Here is a 19,252-nt window from a genome sequence, read left to right on the forward strand (position 1 = left end):
CCTGGCATATATATATATAGATATATATCTATATAGATATATATCTATATAACTATATAGATATATATCTATATAGATATAGATCTATATATATATAGGCTTTTGCCTCCACTGAACACTCTAGTCAGTGGTGGTACCAGACATGGCAGAATGTCTACCAAACCACAAGTATTACAAAGGCAAAGACCAAGATTTAGAGGGTTATTCACAAAGGAGCCGAAGGATCCAGCCATAGCTTTGGCTGATCCTTCGGCTCTCTTCGGCCGCTAGAGCCCTTCGGTTCAGTCGAAACAAAGGGCTGCCTTTACGGGCTATTCACTATAGCCCATACAGCCGCCGAAGGAGGCCAAGCGGCTCAGCCGAGGTGAAGGCATATGTTTTGGCTCGACTGAGTCGAAGTATCAGCCGAAGCGGGACAAACGGCCTGCCGCAGTGACAGCCAAAGCGTGGCGAACGGCCTGCCGCAGTGACAGCTGTTCGCCCCCCAAATAACAGCTGGGCGGAGGCAGCCGTGATCTCACTGCTGGCTCCACCCAGTTGTAATGACAGGTCAGCGTCCCCAAATGGCCTAACTATGAAAATAGGGACGAACGGTAGCGAGTGAGCTTCCAGAGCTTCGGCTCAGCCGATCCATATGTCGAAGTCCTTCTGCAAAGCATGTTCGGCTGACCGAAGCCAGCCATACAGAGCCCATATATGGCTGATTTTAGCCGATGAACGGCTGAAATCAGCCGCACAAGCCAGAAGTGAATACCCGAACAGCGTTCGGTTCACTTCGGGCTCGGTTTTTCACTCAGCTTCCTTCGGCAGCTGAGTGAATAACCCTGTTAGTGCAGGATATAGCAAGAATGCTGACTGCAGTGCAATAACGCAATGATGTATTACTATCCAGGATCTATCTAGTGGCAGCGGTTTGCACAGAGCTTTACAACATATGTGGAGACAGTACAATTACAATACAATGCCATACAAAAGGATTAGAGGATATATAAAACAATAAACATACAATATATTGGATATGAAGACGGCTACTGGTAACAAAAACGTCTCACAAATAGATGTTGATCCTGCCAATGAAGTCCAACTAATGCAGCTTCCTATGATGGGGTGGCAACAATGCTTCACTGCTCCTTAATTCAGAGCAGAGTTGCCACTCTCATATACATTGTGCCTGCTTGCACTACAGTGGGCTTGAAAAATGTTGCAGGGGACGTAGCTGATTCATAAGCCTGTAGCCTGTCAATCAGCACCTGGCTACACCTAGTCCTGCCCACTGCTTTATGCAATGACAGCACTGCCTCTGTGGCTTGAAACCCTCCCACAGTGAGCTGCAGTGTCTGGGAGGGAGAGCGTGTGATGGAAAATGAAGGAACATTTTCTTTATTCAGGCAAAGTAAAGGATTTTTTTTTTTATTTATCAGACTTGAGCATTACTTAATAACATAATTTGGTCCTTTTGTAGAATGTCATAAAGAAGCCTTTAATTATAGAATTAAAAGGCTGCAATATTAAGTGCCATTTGGCATGAATAACTTTTACTTGAACAACTTTTATTCCAACAACTTTTATTCTCTACTGCAGTGCTAAACAAATCACCTATGTATACCAATGTCTAAGGTGCCCAGAATTTATTATGGGAATCTGTCACTTTTTATTAAATGGAAAAAGAAAAAAAAAAGTTAAAATAGTTTGCTCGCAGGGTTACTAAGGAACAACTAAAAATAAAGCCATGTAATGCACACAATGCAACGTCTGCATCTTTTCCAGACTCGGCATGTGAATGTGACAACCTTTTCAAGTTAGCCCCTGTGAGTGGAATTTGACATTTCTGCATGCAAGAAGAATACTTTAATTAACTGGCCGTGCCAAGTGGAGTAACAAACATTGTTATAAAAGGCTAGATGCTGAGCCACAAGAGGACAGGATATAGAATATCACCCACATGGCAGCCTTGCAATTATGTACATGCACATGGGAACAGTAAAAGCAAATTCCAGCACACTGTTTCCTATGACCTGTGCCACACTCATTATTTATTAATGGAATCGCAGGCATTGCCTCAGCACAGAACCTGTTATCAAAATGCTAATTACATGACACTGCTTCTACCTTTCTCCACATTGTATACAGTTGTATGTCAATCATTGTTGCCCAATTTTATTTTGCATTCAAAAATGATATTTGTTTATCTTTGAACAGTGAACATTGACTTAATTAGTGTGAACAGTGCCAATGGGGACAATTTAAAATATAGAAGCACTTTTACTAAATACATTTGTATTTGTTCCAGCAGCCTGGATGGGAAGGGGGTTTAACACCGCGGATGTCAACTGGTTAAACAATACCACTGTGTTACTTTTTCAGCACAGCATTTTGACAGCAATGCTGCTGGCAGCACTGCAATGCACTGGATCTCTGAAGGCAGGTCCCAATGATTGACAGCTTTCTCAACCCCACAATCCTATCATATGGCAGTACTCACAGCCCCTTTAGTGTATTTGTTTGGCAAGGAACAGAGCTACTACAGGGAACCAAAAGCTATCAAAGAGTGGGAGGATAGTTTTAATTAGCTTTTTTTTTAGGAAACCTCAGTTCATATTTACTGAAAGCCCGATTGAAGTCTCACAACTAGTCCTGTACCCTAGCTATAATTTAAAGCAGACCTTTACACTTAAAAATCAAATTCTACCAATGCATCCCTCTATGTATGATGATTAATAATAATATAGACATGTCAGGTGTAAAATGCTGTCATTTTGAATTACTTACACTTGCAGAGCATTCACTTCCTGCTTTGAAAGGGCAAAATGACTTCAGTTACCCAAAGCATTGCATCCTGGGAAGGTTACATCAGCAGAGCATTGCTGGGAAATCTCGTTTCAGGGAAAGGCATTTTCCTCCCCTGAGATGATGTGCATGGTCACATGTCCTATTCACATGTGCCAGAAATCCAGGAAGTAAAAGGACACTCTGCAGTGTCATTGCCTGCAGCCTTGAACCAAACAAAACAGTGTGCCTATATGATGCATTGGGAGTTTTAATTGCTCTGCTCATATAGCTGGTCAACAAGCATAATGTACTGCAGGTGGAAAACACATGCTTCATACGCATTTTGGGTACTGGACTCCATATTGTCGTCTCTCAACATAATCACTGGTTACAATGAGGGATTTTATATGAGCTTCATTTTAAAACAATATCCTGGATTTTGATAAGACTGGACTTTTGGAAAGACTCTGTAGAGGTCAATGATGTGTAGTAATCTACAGAAGCCAATCAGCTCTCTCTCTGTACCTGGGTACAGCAAGTGAACTTTAAACAAGCGGGCTTCACAGATAGCATGTAGAAGAGATCAATCTTGCATTATCGTACAATGCTGCATTCATGTGCGACTGATCAGTACAAGAAACTACTTGTAAAGCCTGCTCCACAGGTAACTATTTGTTCCATTTGTTTAGTGATCATTTGCTAGATCTAGTGATTAAATTAATAGTAATTTTAGGACTTAGCAACTACAATAAGGCCCCTGACACACTGACCAATCAGGAGGGGATCTGTGCACGAATCTTCTCCTAATCGGAGCGGTACAGTTCGGATGTCACCGCTATGCAATGGAGGAGAAAACTGAAATGACTGGACCCCATGTCGGTCTATGGGGAAATGGGAAGTAAGTGGACTTGTGTCCATTTACATAAGATTACCCCCGATCCGGCACAATCAGGTCCAGTGAAACAGAACACTGTTCCATTTGTTTTTCTGGGCCTGGCTGGAGCTGGGAGCAACTGGATGTAAACGGACACCTGTCCATTGAGATCCAGCTACCCACAGACTTACATTGGGCATCCGATCAGGACTGCCTTAAAAACTGACAGCAGGCATGGAAGGGCCCTTATCTTTTGTAGCTGTGGCCTATTCAGGTGACTGCCAGCAAAGAGTTTTAGGAACAAGGGATTTACATCACTAGTGTAATATAGTACAATCCCAGTTGACACATTTCAAAATATGGAACATTGATCCTAATGTACTGATATAGAGAGAAAAAAAGAAGTATTTCCTACCGCAATTCAGTGGTGTGAACTTTAAACCACCCATGACAAGGCAAACAGCCTTTCGGGCAGGAACATGTGGTCAGGGGAGGCAGGTGAGGCTTCAAGTCTGAATCTGACTGATTTTTCTCCATTCAGATCGGCTTCTATCAGGTTACACAGCAGGGAAAGCCTCCACGCTGTGTAACCTGTCATGGACGGAGTGCTACCTGTTATTTACAGGCAGCGCTGCTTTTGACAGGTAGTTAGGTTACACAGCAGCGGGCTTCCCCACTGCTTGTGTAACCTAACTATTGAGGCAAGAGCTGTCACTGCAACTACTCTTTGTTAGAGGCGTGAGATCTGTGGATGGCTTGGACCAGTAGCAAAGCGCCATTGGTCCAAGCTGTCCAATCAAAAAAAGAAAAAACACTGAGGTCATCGATCTCGAGGAGGAAGAGAGGAGACGGGGGACTCACGTGTCCCTCACTTGCTCCTTCACACTAGCTTGGGGACCGGGTTGGGGGCGGGGCTTCGGCGGGCTGTGCGGCAGGTGCTGGGGGCGAGGCTGGGAAATGCCTCACCCGGAACCAGAGGTACCGCACGTCACTGCTTTCGGGCTGTGCTGGGAAATACACTCAGCGCAGACTGAACACATCAGATGTGAACGGGCCCTTTAATTTCCCTTGAGAGAAAAAGAAAAAAAGATATTCAGGAGGCAGCAGTATCGCAGCTCAACCACCCGGTAAACCCTGCTGCCTGTGTGAAAGTGGCCTAAAGTTAACTACATGATCAAAAACACAGGTTTATAATAGAACAGTCAGATCATCATGAAAACCATACGAACAGGAAATTCTATTTTAAAAAGGGAAAGAATACAAAATGTGTGGTAACACATCAGCAGGGAATAATATCTAAAAGGGGTTAAAAAAAGATAAATAAATAAATGTGGCTATAATTACACCTGCAATTATTATACAAAAAAAAAAAAATCATGATCACAATTAATCCTTTCAGTTTGAATTTGAAACACTTCTAATCAAAGCAAACAAAAAAGTTTTGTTAGGAGCTGGGCTGTATCTACGGAATGTCAACATAGACATTGCATTGCATTGCTTCTCTTGTTTCTGCATGGCAACAAGCAAACCGTCAAGAGTCTCTACAAGCACAAAAGAAAACAAATCAAATACAATCTGTGCAGTAATGATATATGACATAGTCTAAAGGAGTCTATTCATCTGTGTTTTAACCCAAGAGTCACCCATTTTCCACATAAGATTCTATTAGAAACATGGGTGAATGGTGGGTAAACGTTGTGTGAATCTCTGGTGAGCACATTGATAACTAGATCCCTTAAGAATGATTAAATATTTTAAAAAGTCTTGTTTTTCCTCCTGGTTAATATTGGCAACAATCCCTACTTAATATTCAGATGACAGACACATCTAGTTTATATGGAGTTGACCCAGCCAAAATACCAGTGATTTAATTCATAGTCAGATGCATCCAAGGCTTGGTAATTATCTTTCCAAAGCCAAGTAAAGAAGGAAATCAGATTGAAGTTCCCATCAGAAAGAACCGGCTGATGAAGAACTGAAGAACTCTTGCAGTATAAATAGACTGTGCATGGCTAACAAGTATATTGGACAAGGATAATTATATATGTAGCTATTCCTAATTAGTATATCAGTTCTCTAAATAGAACATAGTATATAAATATATTAAAGCACACATTTCACATAACATCTTTAATCTTTTCACATACAACAGCATTGTCATTCTAGTTTCAAGTCACTTTGTGCACATAGCGTTGCAAAATCGACTATTACTACCAAAGCCAAGCTAACAGCTGAACTGCCATAGAGTTCCTATCACATGGATCCGTCATGGAAACGTCCTTATCATCATTAGCAATGTGTTAGTTGCCAATATGAAGACATGCTGTGATAATGAACTGTGCAAAAAGATTGTCAGGAATTTCCTACCTGCTGGGATATAGCTGCTGTGCCAGAAAGTTTCTCAGAGTGGCAATAAGCATGTTCTCTGCTCAAACACATAAATGTTTATATCTCCTAGAAGACTACTATGGTTCACCAACCATTGTAAAATCCCATCACACAGATAAGTCCTGGGGTTGTCTCTCAATCCGTAACCTATCACTGTAAAAATCCATCAAACACAGCTCAATCCCCATGCTACATAACTGTGACTTGCCAGTGCATCAGTATAAAGCAGACTTTTACATAAAACTGATAACTGATGCCTGTGCTGAGAACTCCGGTCTACTACGGTCTACTATGGTCTTAATGAGAAGCATAACATTTGCATTCAATACCTAAAGCTAAATATACACTCATATTTTTTTTATTCAACCTGTGGGCTGGAAGAAAAAAATATAAGTGTTCTCCATCGAACTGGCTCCTTCGATCCTCTGATTAAGGGTTGCTGGGGGAAAGCGTGCTGGCAGGGCAGCCACTGTACGAATGTTGGCCAGTTCTTGAAGAACTGGTCGAAATGTACATAGTGTATAGCCTTGTAAATGTTATACTAAAGGGTTAGAGCTATTAAAGCTAACACAGTCAAGTACAAGCTAACACAAGGGGAGCATTATGTTATACAAAGAAATCTCTCCAGGGGAGGACTGAGAACCTATAGACTGGTGGAAAAACACAACCAACTGTCCCTTCCAAAAGTAGAGACTGATTTGTGTGGGTTTAACGTGCTAAACAATTTAACATTGTTGTCATGCAGTTTAGGGCCGGTAATGAGCTATGTTAAAATTATTGTGCGGCTATTTAAACTGAACCTGTGGGAAGCACAATATGGGGGCTACCATTGTGGACTGAAAAAGGCAGAACTCCCACCCTGAAAAATTGTCACTGCAGTGGCTCATTAAGTAGTGAAGCCACCCAGAGGCTTTACATCCAAACAAGTCAACAATGGCAATTCCCATCTTTTCATCCTCTATGGTTCCCTTTAGCAAACAGCACCACCCAAACTGGAGGTAATTTTACTTGGATTAGGGCAAATATCTTCACTTGTCTTCCAGACAGCACAAAAGGCAGAATGGTTGAACATGCCTTGCCATACTCTAAATGGAAAAAAAAAAACATCTATTTTGAGTGTACCTGTTCTTTGAAGAACAACCTCCAGTTAATGAGTAAATGCTTTAATACATTGCATCTCGGCTGACACAAAGCTTCTGGTCACTTGTTCCTCTGCCAGCAAACTCTGTCACAGTCACCAATGTGTGTTGGAGAGGCTGGCAAAGATAAGCAAGGGCACTAGAGGGTGCCTATAACAGGATGAAGGATTTAAAAAAAAATATTGATCGGCTTACTTATCGTGATGGACTACAATCTCACATTTAGTTTACTAATTTGTATTGAGATTATAGTCCATCACGGGAGCAAGCTTGGAGCGATGGCTACTTTACAACACACACAGGGACCATGGGGAAGAAAAGTAGCCACCCTCCAGAAGGAAGGGCAGTGTCAGCACCAATTCAGAGATGGTTTGCGGATCTACAGCTGCGTGATGCACAAATAGAACATTTTTTGTCAATAGTTATGGTACTTGAATGCATTTTAGGATTTATCTCCCGAGGTTAGTGTCACCTTAAAGAGTTTTTTTCACACTGTGATAAGCATTACTATGCCTTCTGATATGTATTGTGTAGCCACTGCAACCTGCGAAAGTCCACAACAGTGGCTTTACTCTGTAAGAAAACTTCAGAATATGATCATAACTAATTAGCAAACAGAGCAGTCAGGTGCAGAAGATGGATAGCGGAATAAAAATGAGTTATTCAGTTGGAAAACTATGTGTACTGAGCCAGTTTAATAACTGAATCTGAATTGAGCCGAGAGCCCCAGAGACTATTCTGTGCCTGGACACTGGGGTCATTATTCAGAATGGCCACACACACACATACAATTAAAGGGGTTCTAAAGATAGATATTTAATATATTAATGAATGCAAAGCTGAATTAATTTGTGTCTTTAATATTTGCCCAGAATTTAGCTTTAGGATAGCCAATAAAGGGTATCCTATAAACTTTCTGCACATGTCTGCTTAATAAACTTTGCCTATTGACAGGTTTGCGTTAAAATGAATGTACAACGCAGGGGAAGTCAAACTTCGGCCATCCAGCTGTGGTGAAACTACAAATCCCATTTGGCATTGCAAGTCTCTGACAGCCAAAGGCATGACTTCCAGAGGCAGAAGCATGAGGGGAATTCAGTAGTTTTGCCATCGCTAGAGGACCGGAGTTTGGCTACCCCTGTTTTGGACTACATGGATATTACATGTTAATTTATTTAATGTGGTCAGGACTAAATAAAAATATAGTAATCATATATTATTTTTGATTGACATGTTGGAACCTTGTCTTTAACCCTCAACATTCCAAGGCATTGGTCACATGGTCTTTGCTGAAGGGTCTTGGGAAAATTATGTTTGACAAAGCCAACAAATTAGCAGCTCTGATTGAAAACTGATCCATGCTTGCAGCATCGTAACTAAAGCCTCAACACTGATCACGTAACCAAAGCCTCAAAACTGGTCATTACAGCAGCACCAGAATGTGCAAGACTACTAAAGGTACAAAAAGGCAATTATATTCATTGTCTATCTAACATGTAAGATTTGATTAACTGAACAGTATAGGTCAGCTATAAAGGAACTGTTTCTGTAAGCTAGAGTACAAAACTGTTATTCTATACAGTCACCTGATGGCTTTGAGTAATAGATTAAAGTGACACTAAACTCAGGAGTTTAATTTTACACATTTATTCCAGTACCTTAACTATTAACAAAAATATATCTTATGTGTGTATCACTCCGCTGTAGATCCTCAAATAATCTCTGAATTGGTGCTGACACTGTCCTTCCTTCTGGAGGGTGGCTACTTTTGTTCTCCATGGTCCTTGTGTGAGTTGTAAAGTAGTCACCACTACAAATTAGTAAACTAAACGCGAGATTGTTGTCTAATCACACCCGACCCAGTGCCCATGCGCCGAACCCAGCACACTGCACTTTTTTTTTTTTTAAACTTAATTGTAAACATCTGTGGCGTGAACTGATCCCAAACCAAGACAAAAAATTCCACATGCTGTACTTTTTTTTTTTTCAGTGGAGTGAAATGTGATGCAATACAACCACCTTGCACCCTGCTGTGCCCATAGAACTGAATGAAATGTGACATTTCAATAAAGTTCTAAAAAAAAAGTACACAGTGCAATGTGCTGGGTTCAGTGTATGAGCACTGTGTTGGGCACCACACACCAGCCGCTGTGTGTTTTGCACAGCAGCTGGTGTGGATTGGCCCTAAGACAGTTCACATAGATTTATCTCAAATGTATATTTTGCTTTGTAACACGTGTGTTACAGATATCTTTTTTTTAATTTTGCTTACTGGTTTTTGTGTCCTTATGAATAGTAGGTTCAGGCATAAAAAAAAAATCTATATATAGATCAGAAAGATTGCAAAACACAGGTATATGATAGAACATAACTTTTGACAAGATCCTAAACACTAGGATCTATTCGCAAAGCTATATAGGTCATTATTTGACATAAATCTGTTATCTTCAGCAGTGGGAACTGATGAAAGTTAAAAATAAATGTCAAATGTCTGAAAATATGCTTTAAATGTATGACAGCATTGTCTAGATAAGAAATCTATTCAAGCCTTATGTTAGAAGATTTACGGATACAATCATACATTTGGAATCATTCAGATAAAAACAAACACACACACACATCAAGAATATTTCAAAGAAAATAATCTTGTCTACACCATCCCCCATGGCACTGATGGATGCTGCGAGGACCCTTTGATTGCCCCTTCCAACAGTTAATGGGCAGCACTCATGTCAACCAAGAAGCAAAGTGGGCATTGCAGACCAGACCCTCTCATGCTAAGGAGCAGAAGAAAGAAGACCTGCGACCAAGCATGACCAGGTTTGTATTTGGAACTTTAGGAAAGAGTTCATTTAAAATAAAAACCTATAGAATAAGTACAGAGAGATGGAATATTAAGGATTTTGGGGTTGTTTGTTTTTTTCCTGGAACTGAGCTTTAAACTGATCACATTTACATGCATTTCTAAAACAAATTTAGAAAGGATGCAGACTTCCTATAACAGAAAGAAAACACCACTCAAAGTGCTTGAGTAACCAAGAGTTTCCAACTGTTATGGAACTACTGCCTTTAAATAGCATGGCTTAGCCTAGCTGGAGGTAAACTGCTACTATATTTCCTGAACAGCTGGAGGACTAAAAGTTGTTTCTGAAATGGTGTAACTTACTAGCAGTAGATATATGCCAAAAAAAATGTTGAATTTAATTCTGCTTTAGGTTTTGCTTACCTTGGGGAAGGTTGAACTTGATGGACTTGTGTCTTTTTTCAACCTGGATAACTGGGTAACTATGCAACTCTGGGGAAGGGTTAGTTCCCTATGAGATTTTTGTATTCGCTGACTGTGTCCCCACTAGGGAGATTTATATTCTATCTCTCTTGGTGATCAGTGACACTGGGACAGAAAGGGAGCAGAAAACTTTGTCACTAGAATAGAAATAGAGGGGAAGTCTTCCAATGGGGACAATTTTTCTGGTAACAACTATCTGAGTGAACATTTATCATATTTTGGAGAGATTTCCTCTTATCTTCTGTTGTGTTTTCAGGACAGGAAGCGTTGGGGAATCTCCCCAATGGGCGATCGCGCTGCCAGTGCCATTGTTTTCTAATAGCATCCCAGTTGCGCCGGGCGGATCGCGCGGGATGTCGCCGCGGGTCTGCAATTGAACACAATCGCGGCTAAAGAAGCCGCACATTGTGTGTTACAAAAAAGGTACTTGTACCTTTTTTTAGCGACTGCCGTGCTGATGTAACACCATTGAAATCAATGGGGCCGAGTGGCAAGCGCTGTGTGCGCTAGCACACGATCATGCGGGCCCGGGACACGTGTCCTGGGTGTCGCGCAGGTCTGAACCTAGCCTAAAGGTTTAGGCTCCATGGTCATCCTCTTCTTGCTTTGCTTCGTAATGAGCTACTGACTTCGACTGCATACTGGAGTGTAGTGAAGCCAGGATCAAAATACACACCCTTAAAGTGGCTGTTGTCTCTAGAATAAGCTTAGGGTAACGGGAGGATGCTAGTTTGTGTCCTCCCGTTACCCTAAGGAGAACTATGGGGAAAAACACTGAACCCATAGTTTTCCTTTAATGAATTTCAAGGACTTTTTTTTTAAAGAAAACCCGTGAGCATATAAATATGGGAACTGCCATTACTGAAGTTCACCCTAGTATTACTCAATAAACATTAAACATCTATATTACACATGTACCTTGATAAGTGCATAGCACCATCTTTGACTTCTCTCTGAGCTCTGGCTGTCCAGTAATCAGCATTAGAAACTGGCAGCTCTTACAAGTTATACCATGCAAATCATGGTGTCGTATCAGGGCACAGAAGATGCAGTTTCCAATCAGGTTTTCTGATAACAGGACGTAGATAGCATGAGGGGGCTTAGCTACACCATAGTGTCACTGGTAATAGCTGGCAGTTTTCCCATAATGATTGTTGGACAACCAGAGAGACAGAAGTCAAACATGCTGCAATTCACTTATCAAGGTACATGTGTTATATGGCTGTTTAGTGTTCATTGATGATTTCTAGGGGGAACTTCCTATTTTAAATAAGAAAAAAAACTGATTTTCTTTAAAGCAGAACTCTGTGCAAATAAAAACTTAACCCCTGTAGCTACCCCCTAATTTAGAATGATCATTGCTTCACACCATGAGACTGATCTATAGGTAAAAAAACAACAAAATAGTTCTAGTCTTTATGTAAATATAATCTACTATGTGCACAACAGAAGAAAACTAGCTGTCATGGGCAATGCAGACAAGTATTTCCCCCGATTCCTACAACTCAGGTCCTGTAATTCATGCTCTGTATATCCTCATTCACACAGTGATCAGGCTGCTGCGGCCAGATCTGAACGCTAATAAACGCTGCATCTAGACGCGGCAGCACTCGACCTAAAAAAAAAGCAAAATAGTTCCCAGCTTTTGGAGGTGCTTGTACAGTATTGTACAAAAAACCTGAAAAAAATTGAAAACTGGAGTAGACAGAATATGAAATTGTTGCCCATAGTAACCAGTCAGCTTCTCTATTCAGTTTAAGTTTTCAGCTTTTAAAATAAAGGAGAGAAGCTGATTGGTTTCCATTGGTAGCTGCTACAGAGGCCGTCTGCTCCAGTTTTGATAAATTCCCCTCAATTAATCCCACTGTGAACCCTACAAGAAATGTTCAATTTGAACTATAGAAAGCAAGGGTGTGGTGAAAACAGAATTCCAGCTTGTATGTTTTATGACATAGCGCTGCACAAACTGTTGTCGCTATATAAATCCTGTATAATAATAATAATAATGACTGTTCAGGCCTTTTAAAGCTTAACTGAATTTTCATTTTAAATCAGATCAATACACTCCAGATTATTCAAAACAAACAGTGTACAACATCCTACAGCTTGAGTTTTTTTTTAATAAGCAGCTATAGCCTCAGTAGGTAAGCCTGTACCCTGCCCGCATACTGCAAATAAGGACACTTGCTCTCTGGAAGTAGTGGTCTCTCTGCAAAGGTCCAACACATCACCTGCTCAATCAGGGCTAAAATAAAGCATGTGCTTTATGAGCTATAAAGTGTATGTATATCCTAATAAAAGGAAATTGGGAAATGGTAGCTTACCCCCATTAGAACGTGTAAGCCATATGACTCTAGGCTTTCAGGTTTGTTTTCTTCTATTTTCACCCGTTGATCCTGCCAGTGCTAGCTCACTGTAACCTCCTGACCTAGGGTGACAACACTGCCTTAAGGTGCCCATACACTGTACGATTCTCGTACGAGAATCACGGGAAATCCCGCGATCGTACGATAAGGTGTATGGAAGGCGTGCGACCGTTTCTACTGTACGTCTCTACTGCACTGTACGTGCGACCACACGTCTTCCGTCGAACAAGCAGGCTTGAAAACCCACCGAGAATCGTGAGATTCTCGGTGGGTTAGTGGCCTGCTTGTTCGACAACTGCGAACGGGCCGGTGTGCGCAGACGCACTCTGCCCGTTTGCAGTGATCAGAAGCCCGCCCCTCACTGCGGTCATCGGAAGCCCGCCCCTCAGCGGGGCAGGCTTTCGATGATCGCAAGTACGATCTGCCCGTCCAAGTTGGGCAGATCGTACAAGCTTTTAATAAGCTTACGACCATCGCAAGACAAAAGTCTTGCGATGGTCGTAAGGTGTATGGGCACCTTAACTGTTGGTTTATGGAGCTGCAGCATTGTCACCCTAGGACAAGCCCTAAAACTACAATACAAGCTGACATGTTGACGCACAGCGCGACAATGCATTTTGCTTGATTTCTATAACTGAGACCAGCCTCTTCACAGAAGCAGCAGGTGTGAAGACCACCCACATATAGGCTGATCTTAGTGTAAAAGTAGGCCATGACAAACTGGCCTGTACAGTCCTTAAGGAATGGCGCTAGGCACAAAAAAAATGAAGTCAGTTGCAGTGCTGTGCATGGCGCTACCATTAAAAAAAATCCATAAATGTAAGGTTTGAAAACCAAAAAGAAGATCCACTAGTATTCAAAAAAACTCTTCTATTATATAACCATTACCTTTCGTCCATTTAATTATTGAAGCTGAAAGTAAAACATCACATTAACCACACAGTTTAGTTCAGAGGTCTCAAGAGTGCCCTGAAAAGAGTGCCCTGAAAAGTGCCTTCTATATAAACTATCTTGCCAAAAGTATTGGGACACCCCTCCAAATCAGTGGATTCAGGTGTTCCAATCACCTCCATGGCCACAGGTGTATAAAATCAAGCACCTAGGCATGCAGATGCTTCTAAAAACATTTGTGAAAGAATTGGATGCTCTCAGGAGCTCAGTGAATTCAAGCGTGGTACCGTGATTGGTTGCCACCTATGCAATAAGTCCATCCGCGAAATTTCCTTGCTACTAAATATTCCCCGGTCACCTGTTAGTGATATTATAACAACGTGGAAGCAACTGGGAACTGGGTAGATTAGCACAACAATAGTGTGTAGAGAGCTTTATGGAATGGGTTTCCATGGCCGAGCAGCTGCATCCAAGCATTACATCACCAAGTGCAAAGCGTCGGATGCAGTGGTGTAAAGCACACTGCCACTGGACTCTAGAGAAGTGGAGACGTGTTCTCCGGAGTGACGAATCACGGTCCTCTGTCTGGCAATCCGATGGACGTGTCTGGGTTTAGTGGTTGCCAGGAGAACGGTACTTGCCTGACTGCATTGTGCCAAGTGTAAAGTTTGGTGGAGGGGGGATTATGGTGTGGGGTTGGTTTTCAGGGGTTGGGCTTGGCCCCTTAGTTCCAGTGAAAGGAACTCTTAAGGCATCAGCATACCAAGACATTTTAGACAATTTCATGCTCCCACCTTTGTGGGAACAGTTTGGGGATGGTCCCTTCCTGTTCCAACATGACTGCGCACCAGTGCACAAAGCAAGGTCCATAAAGATGTGGATGAGCGAGTCCTGACCTCAACACGATAGAACACCTTTGGGATGAATTAGAGCGGAGACTGCAAGCCCGGCCTTCTCGTCCAACATCAGTACCTGACCTCACAAATGCGCTTCTGGAAGAATGGTAAAACATTCCCATAGACACACTCCTAAACCTTGTGGACGCCTTCCCAGAAGAGTTGAAGCTGTTATAGCTGCAAAGGGTGGGCCAACTCAATATTGAACCCTACGGACTAAGACTGGGATGCCATTAAAGTTCATGTGCGTGTAAAGGCCGGTATCCCAATACTTTTGGCAATATAGTATATACAAATATGACTCTCTGGATAGTGAACCAGTACAAGTGCTTTTCAGTTGCTTTTACTAAAGTTTATGAGGCCAAAATGCTGCATTCTGCCCCAAAATAAGCTCATGTACTTTTTTAATGCAACAAGCATTTTGCTACAGGCAACAGAAAGCTCAGATTTGAAAAGGGGATATTAAAAATAACAGTGTTCCTCTTGTTAAAGTGACACTAAACTCGGGAGCTAAATTTTAAAAAACGCACACACAAAGTGCCTTTACTAGTAATAAAAATGTATCTTATTTGTGTTTCACTCGGCTGTAGATCCTCAAATCATCTCTGAATTGGTGCCGACACTGTTCTTCCTTCTGCAGGGTGGCTGCTTGTGTTCCCCATGGTCCCTGTGTGTGTTGTAAAGTAGTCACCGGCCCAAGTACGCTCCCATGTTAGACTACAATCTTATGCTTAGGTTACTCATTTGTATTGAGATTGTAGTCCATCACAGGAGCAAGCTTGGAGCTACTTTACAACACACACAGGGACCGTGGGGGAAGAAAAGTAGCCCCCCTCCAGAAGGAAGGACAGTGTCAGCACCAATTCAGAGATGATTTGAGTATCTACAGCCGAGTGATAAACAAATAAGATACATTTTTTGTTAATAGTTAAGTCAGGTGTACACATGTCTATTTAGAACAGATTCCTCCATCAGCGCTTACGAGCCTTTCCCAACATGCTCCTTCGCCAGAGGCCATTCCTAAAGCTGGCTATACAATAGTAGATTTTTGGAACAAAAGATCTTTCTTTGCCAGCAGATAATGCCATCAGAGAAATTTTGTTTACTTTTACATTCGATTTTGATCATCGATGTGGCCCCATCAACAAATAGAAAGTCGAACGAAAGATCTTTTGCAGGTAAAAATCTACTAGTGTATGGCTACCTAAGGGATCAACTTCTGCAGGTGGAATAGGGCCAGCAACACAGCGAATTTCGGATGATTCCTGCTGAATGGGCTGAAATTCCTTGCATGTGTGGAGTTATAAAATGCTCTGGAGTGAATGGGACCTAAAGCTGGTCCAGATTTTCATCAGTCAACAAATTCACCAACAACTGTGTACCATACAATATAATAAAAGGGACTGTTTCGGTGGACACTCACATTATACTGTTGTAATCAGACTATGTACATTCAGCCTATATTCACCAGCTTCCCTGTATAGTAATATATCTCAAATAATAAGAATCCTTCACAGACAAGACTTCAGTAAACCAAAACCTTGTTTCCTTCTATAGCATACTGTGAACAACCTCACTAACCACTACATGAGACATTTAATATGGCAGTGAGAAGAGAAGGCACAATAACCTATAGTAACCTCCATCTTCCATTGCAGACTGAACATTGTATTCGCCTTTAGTAAATCATAGGAATGATGATGGTAGTGCGGTGGGAGCTCCGCTGCATGCAGAGTTCGTGTTCCCGGAGTTGAGCTGTGATCAGGATGCTGTACCAGCAGACGGCCGCCAGGGGCGCTATGGGGCGCCTGTCAGCGATACACCTGGGCGCTGCTCCCTTCGCTATGGCAACACACGGGACGCTTTGGAGTCAGCATTTTCCTGCACACAATGGACCGTCATCAACCGAAATCCGCTCCTTCCGTCACCCAGCATTGGGTGCAATCCCACGCCTGGCAGGGTGTGTGTGTGTGCCGCCCGATCCTCTAACCGATCACCCATCCGATGTGCCCGCACAGAGGACGGTGCATCGCTATGTATCGCTGTCATTATTCTCTATGCTACCGTGCAATGCAACACAGCGGACTCCCCGCCGTACACAGCCCGTGTGCCTGATACACAGCCCCGCCATGTGCTGCTACCAGCCCCTGCACTGACCCCATTCACCCCCGGCATGCCGAGCTCACCTCGAACAGGGGGCCGATCCGGTTTGTCTCCAGGTAGACCTGAATCCGGGTTTGCTGCCGAGACGCCATCGGGAAGAGAAGCAGCGTGGCCCCCCCTTCCCCGGTGTCTGGCGGGGAAGTGACCGGAGGAAGTTGGTGGAGGTAATCAGAGGGAAGCCGGGGTCACCAGTCAGATGGTGGACGGGGTGACATCGCTGTGTGTAATAAGGATCCGGGCACAGGGAAAGTGCATGATGAGAGCCCTCCTCTCCCCTCCTCTCCCTTCCCTTTTATTGTAGGTGCTTGGTTACAGGAAGAACAGCTCCAGCCCACTCCCTGCCTGACACAGCCCCGCACACTACTCCATGCAGGACAACTTCAGCTGAAAGGCACGATGTGATTGGGTGCTGGAGGACAGCTCCGGATTGGACTGAGCCTCGACACCCCCACTCTCACTCCTGTCTGGGGGTGCACAGCACTCATCACCTTCCTACATCTCTCTTGTCACCTCTGTCTGGGGGTGCACAGCACTCATCACCTTCCTACATCTCTCTTGTCACCTCTGTCTGGGGGTGCACATCACTCATCACCTTCCTACATGTCTCTTGTCACCTCTGTCTGGGGGTGCACAGCACTCATCACCTTCCTACATCTCTCTTGTCACCTCTGTCTGGGGGTGCACAGCACTCATCACCTTCCTACATCTCTCTTGTCACCTCTGTCTGGGGGTGCACATCACTCATCACCTTCCTACATCTCTCTTGTTACCTCTGTCTGGGGGTGCACATCACTCATCACCTTCCTACATCTCTCTTGTTACCTCTGTCTGGGGGGTGCACATCACTCATCACCTTCCTACATCTCTCTTGTCACCTCTGTCTGGGGGTGCACAGCACTCATCACCTTCCTACATCTCTCTTGTCACCTCTGTCTGGGGGTGCACAGCACTCATCACCTTCCTACATCTCGATCTATCTGCAACACCACAGATCAGTCTCTCTCAACCTTTTAACCCCCCAGGGGGAACCCTTGAAATATTGGTCTGGGGAACCACCTGCTACAAATAATTCCACCTACAGCACATGGTACATTGGCATGATCACTACATTGTAGAATGTTTTTGATATAATGAATATTATGGTCTACCCAGCATATTTGACTTCTTGGGCAAGTTTTATGCCCTCCTGCTCTATACAACATAATTTAATAATCTTGAATTAAAAAGCAGATAGTACAAACTGTGGTGTCTCCTAAAATTAGTGGCCAGTGTAGATGTCATTCCACCCCCCCACCCCCCATTGGATTAGTGGTCAGTGTAGATGGACCACCTTGCGTTAGGGTTCAGTGTAGAAGTGCCACATGGCATTAGTGGTCAGTGAAGAAGTGCCCCCTTGCACTGGTATTCTGTGCATAGGTGCCCCCTTTAATTAGTGAACAGTGTAGAAGTGCACCCGTTGCATTAGTGGTCAAGTACCCCCTTGCATTGGTGTTTAGCATAGAAGTGCCACCTTGTATTAGTGGCCAATGCAGAAAGGCCCTCTTGCAATAGTGGTTAGTGCAGAAAGCCCACCTTGCAGTAGTAGACAGTGTAGAAGTGCCCCCTTGCATTAGTGGCCAGCATAGAAGTGCTCATTGCATTAGTGTTCAGTGTAGAAGTGCCCTCCTTGTATTAGTGTTCAGTGTAAAAGTCCCATCCTTGCTTTAGTGGTCAGTGTAGAAGTGCCCCCTTGTATTATTGTTCAGTGTGTAGAAGTGCCCCCTAGCATTAGTGGTGAGTTTGAAATGCCCCCTTGCATTAGTGGTGAGTTTGAAGTGCCCCTTTGCATTATTGGTCAGTGTAGAAGTGCCTCCTAGCATTATTGTAGAAGTGCCACTGGTATTACAGGTCAGTGCAGAAGTGTTCCCTTGTATTAGTGGTCAGTGTAAAAGTGCGCCCTTGCATTAGAGGTCAGTATAAAATTGCTCCTTTGCATTAATGGTCAGTGTAGAAGTGCCTCCTATCATTAGAGTAGAAGTGCCCCCTTTTATTAGTGGTCAGTGCAGAAGCTCTTATTTGTATTAGTGGTCAGTGTGGAAGTGCCCCCTTGGTATTAATGGTTAGTGTAAAAGTGCCCCCTTTTATTAGTGGTCGGGGCAGCAGCGTTCCAGTGTATTAGTGGTCACTGTCGATGTGCCCCCTTGCATAAGTGGTCAGTGTAGAAGTTCTCCCTCACATTAGTGGTCAGTGTAGAAGTGCTCTCTTGTATTAGTGGTCAGTATAGAAGTGCCCCCTAGCATTAGTGTAGAAGTGCCACCTTTTATTAGTGGTCAGGGCAGAAGCGTTCCCTTGTATTAGTGGTCAGCGTAGAAGCGTTCCCGTGTATTAGTGGTCACTGTCGAAGCGCTCACTTGCATTAGTAGTCAGTGTAGAAGTGCTACCTTTTATTATTGGTCAGTGTAGAAGTGCTCCCTAGCATTAGTGGTCAGTGTAGATGTTCT

At 43.1% G+C, this 19,252-nt stretch overlaps 1 protein-coding gene and 1 long non-coding RNA gene across 2 annotated transcripts in view; one reads left to right on the plus strand and one right to left on the minus strand.

Annotated features, from left to right (window-relative positions):
* CUNH8orf34 (chromosome unknown C8orf34 homolog) overlaps positions 1 to 17,121 on the minus strand; it is a 220,126-nt gene extending 203,005 nt beyond the window's left edge. The window contains exon 1 of the mRNA XM_018554218.1: positions 16,796 to 17,121. Coding sequence (XP_018409720.1) covers positions 16,796 to 16,864 — 69 coding nt within the window. The 5' untranslated portion in view covers positions 16,865 to 17,121. The remainder of the gene's footprint in view (positions 1 to 16,795) is intronic.
* LOC108785184 lies at positions 2,006 to 14,204 on the plus strand. Its single transcript, XR_001941117.1, has 3 exons — positions 2,006 to 2,017; positions 4,292 to 4,295; positions 14,119 to 14,204. It is a non-coding gene; the product is annotated as an uncharacterized LOC108785184 (long non-coding RNA).
* Positions 17,122 to 19,252: the final 2,131 nt, after the last annotated feature.

This window comes from Nanorana parkeri, unplaced genomic scaffold (assembly GCF_000935625.1).
Source record: "Nanorana parkeri isolate BGI_ZX_2015 unplaced genomic scaffold, ASM93562v1 scaffold147, whole genome shotgun sequence".
Classification (NCBI taxonomy): domain Eukaryota; kingdom Metazoa; phylum Chordata; class Amphibia; order Anura; family Dicroglossidae; genus Nanorana; species Nanorana parkeri.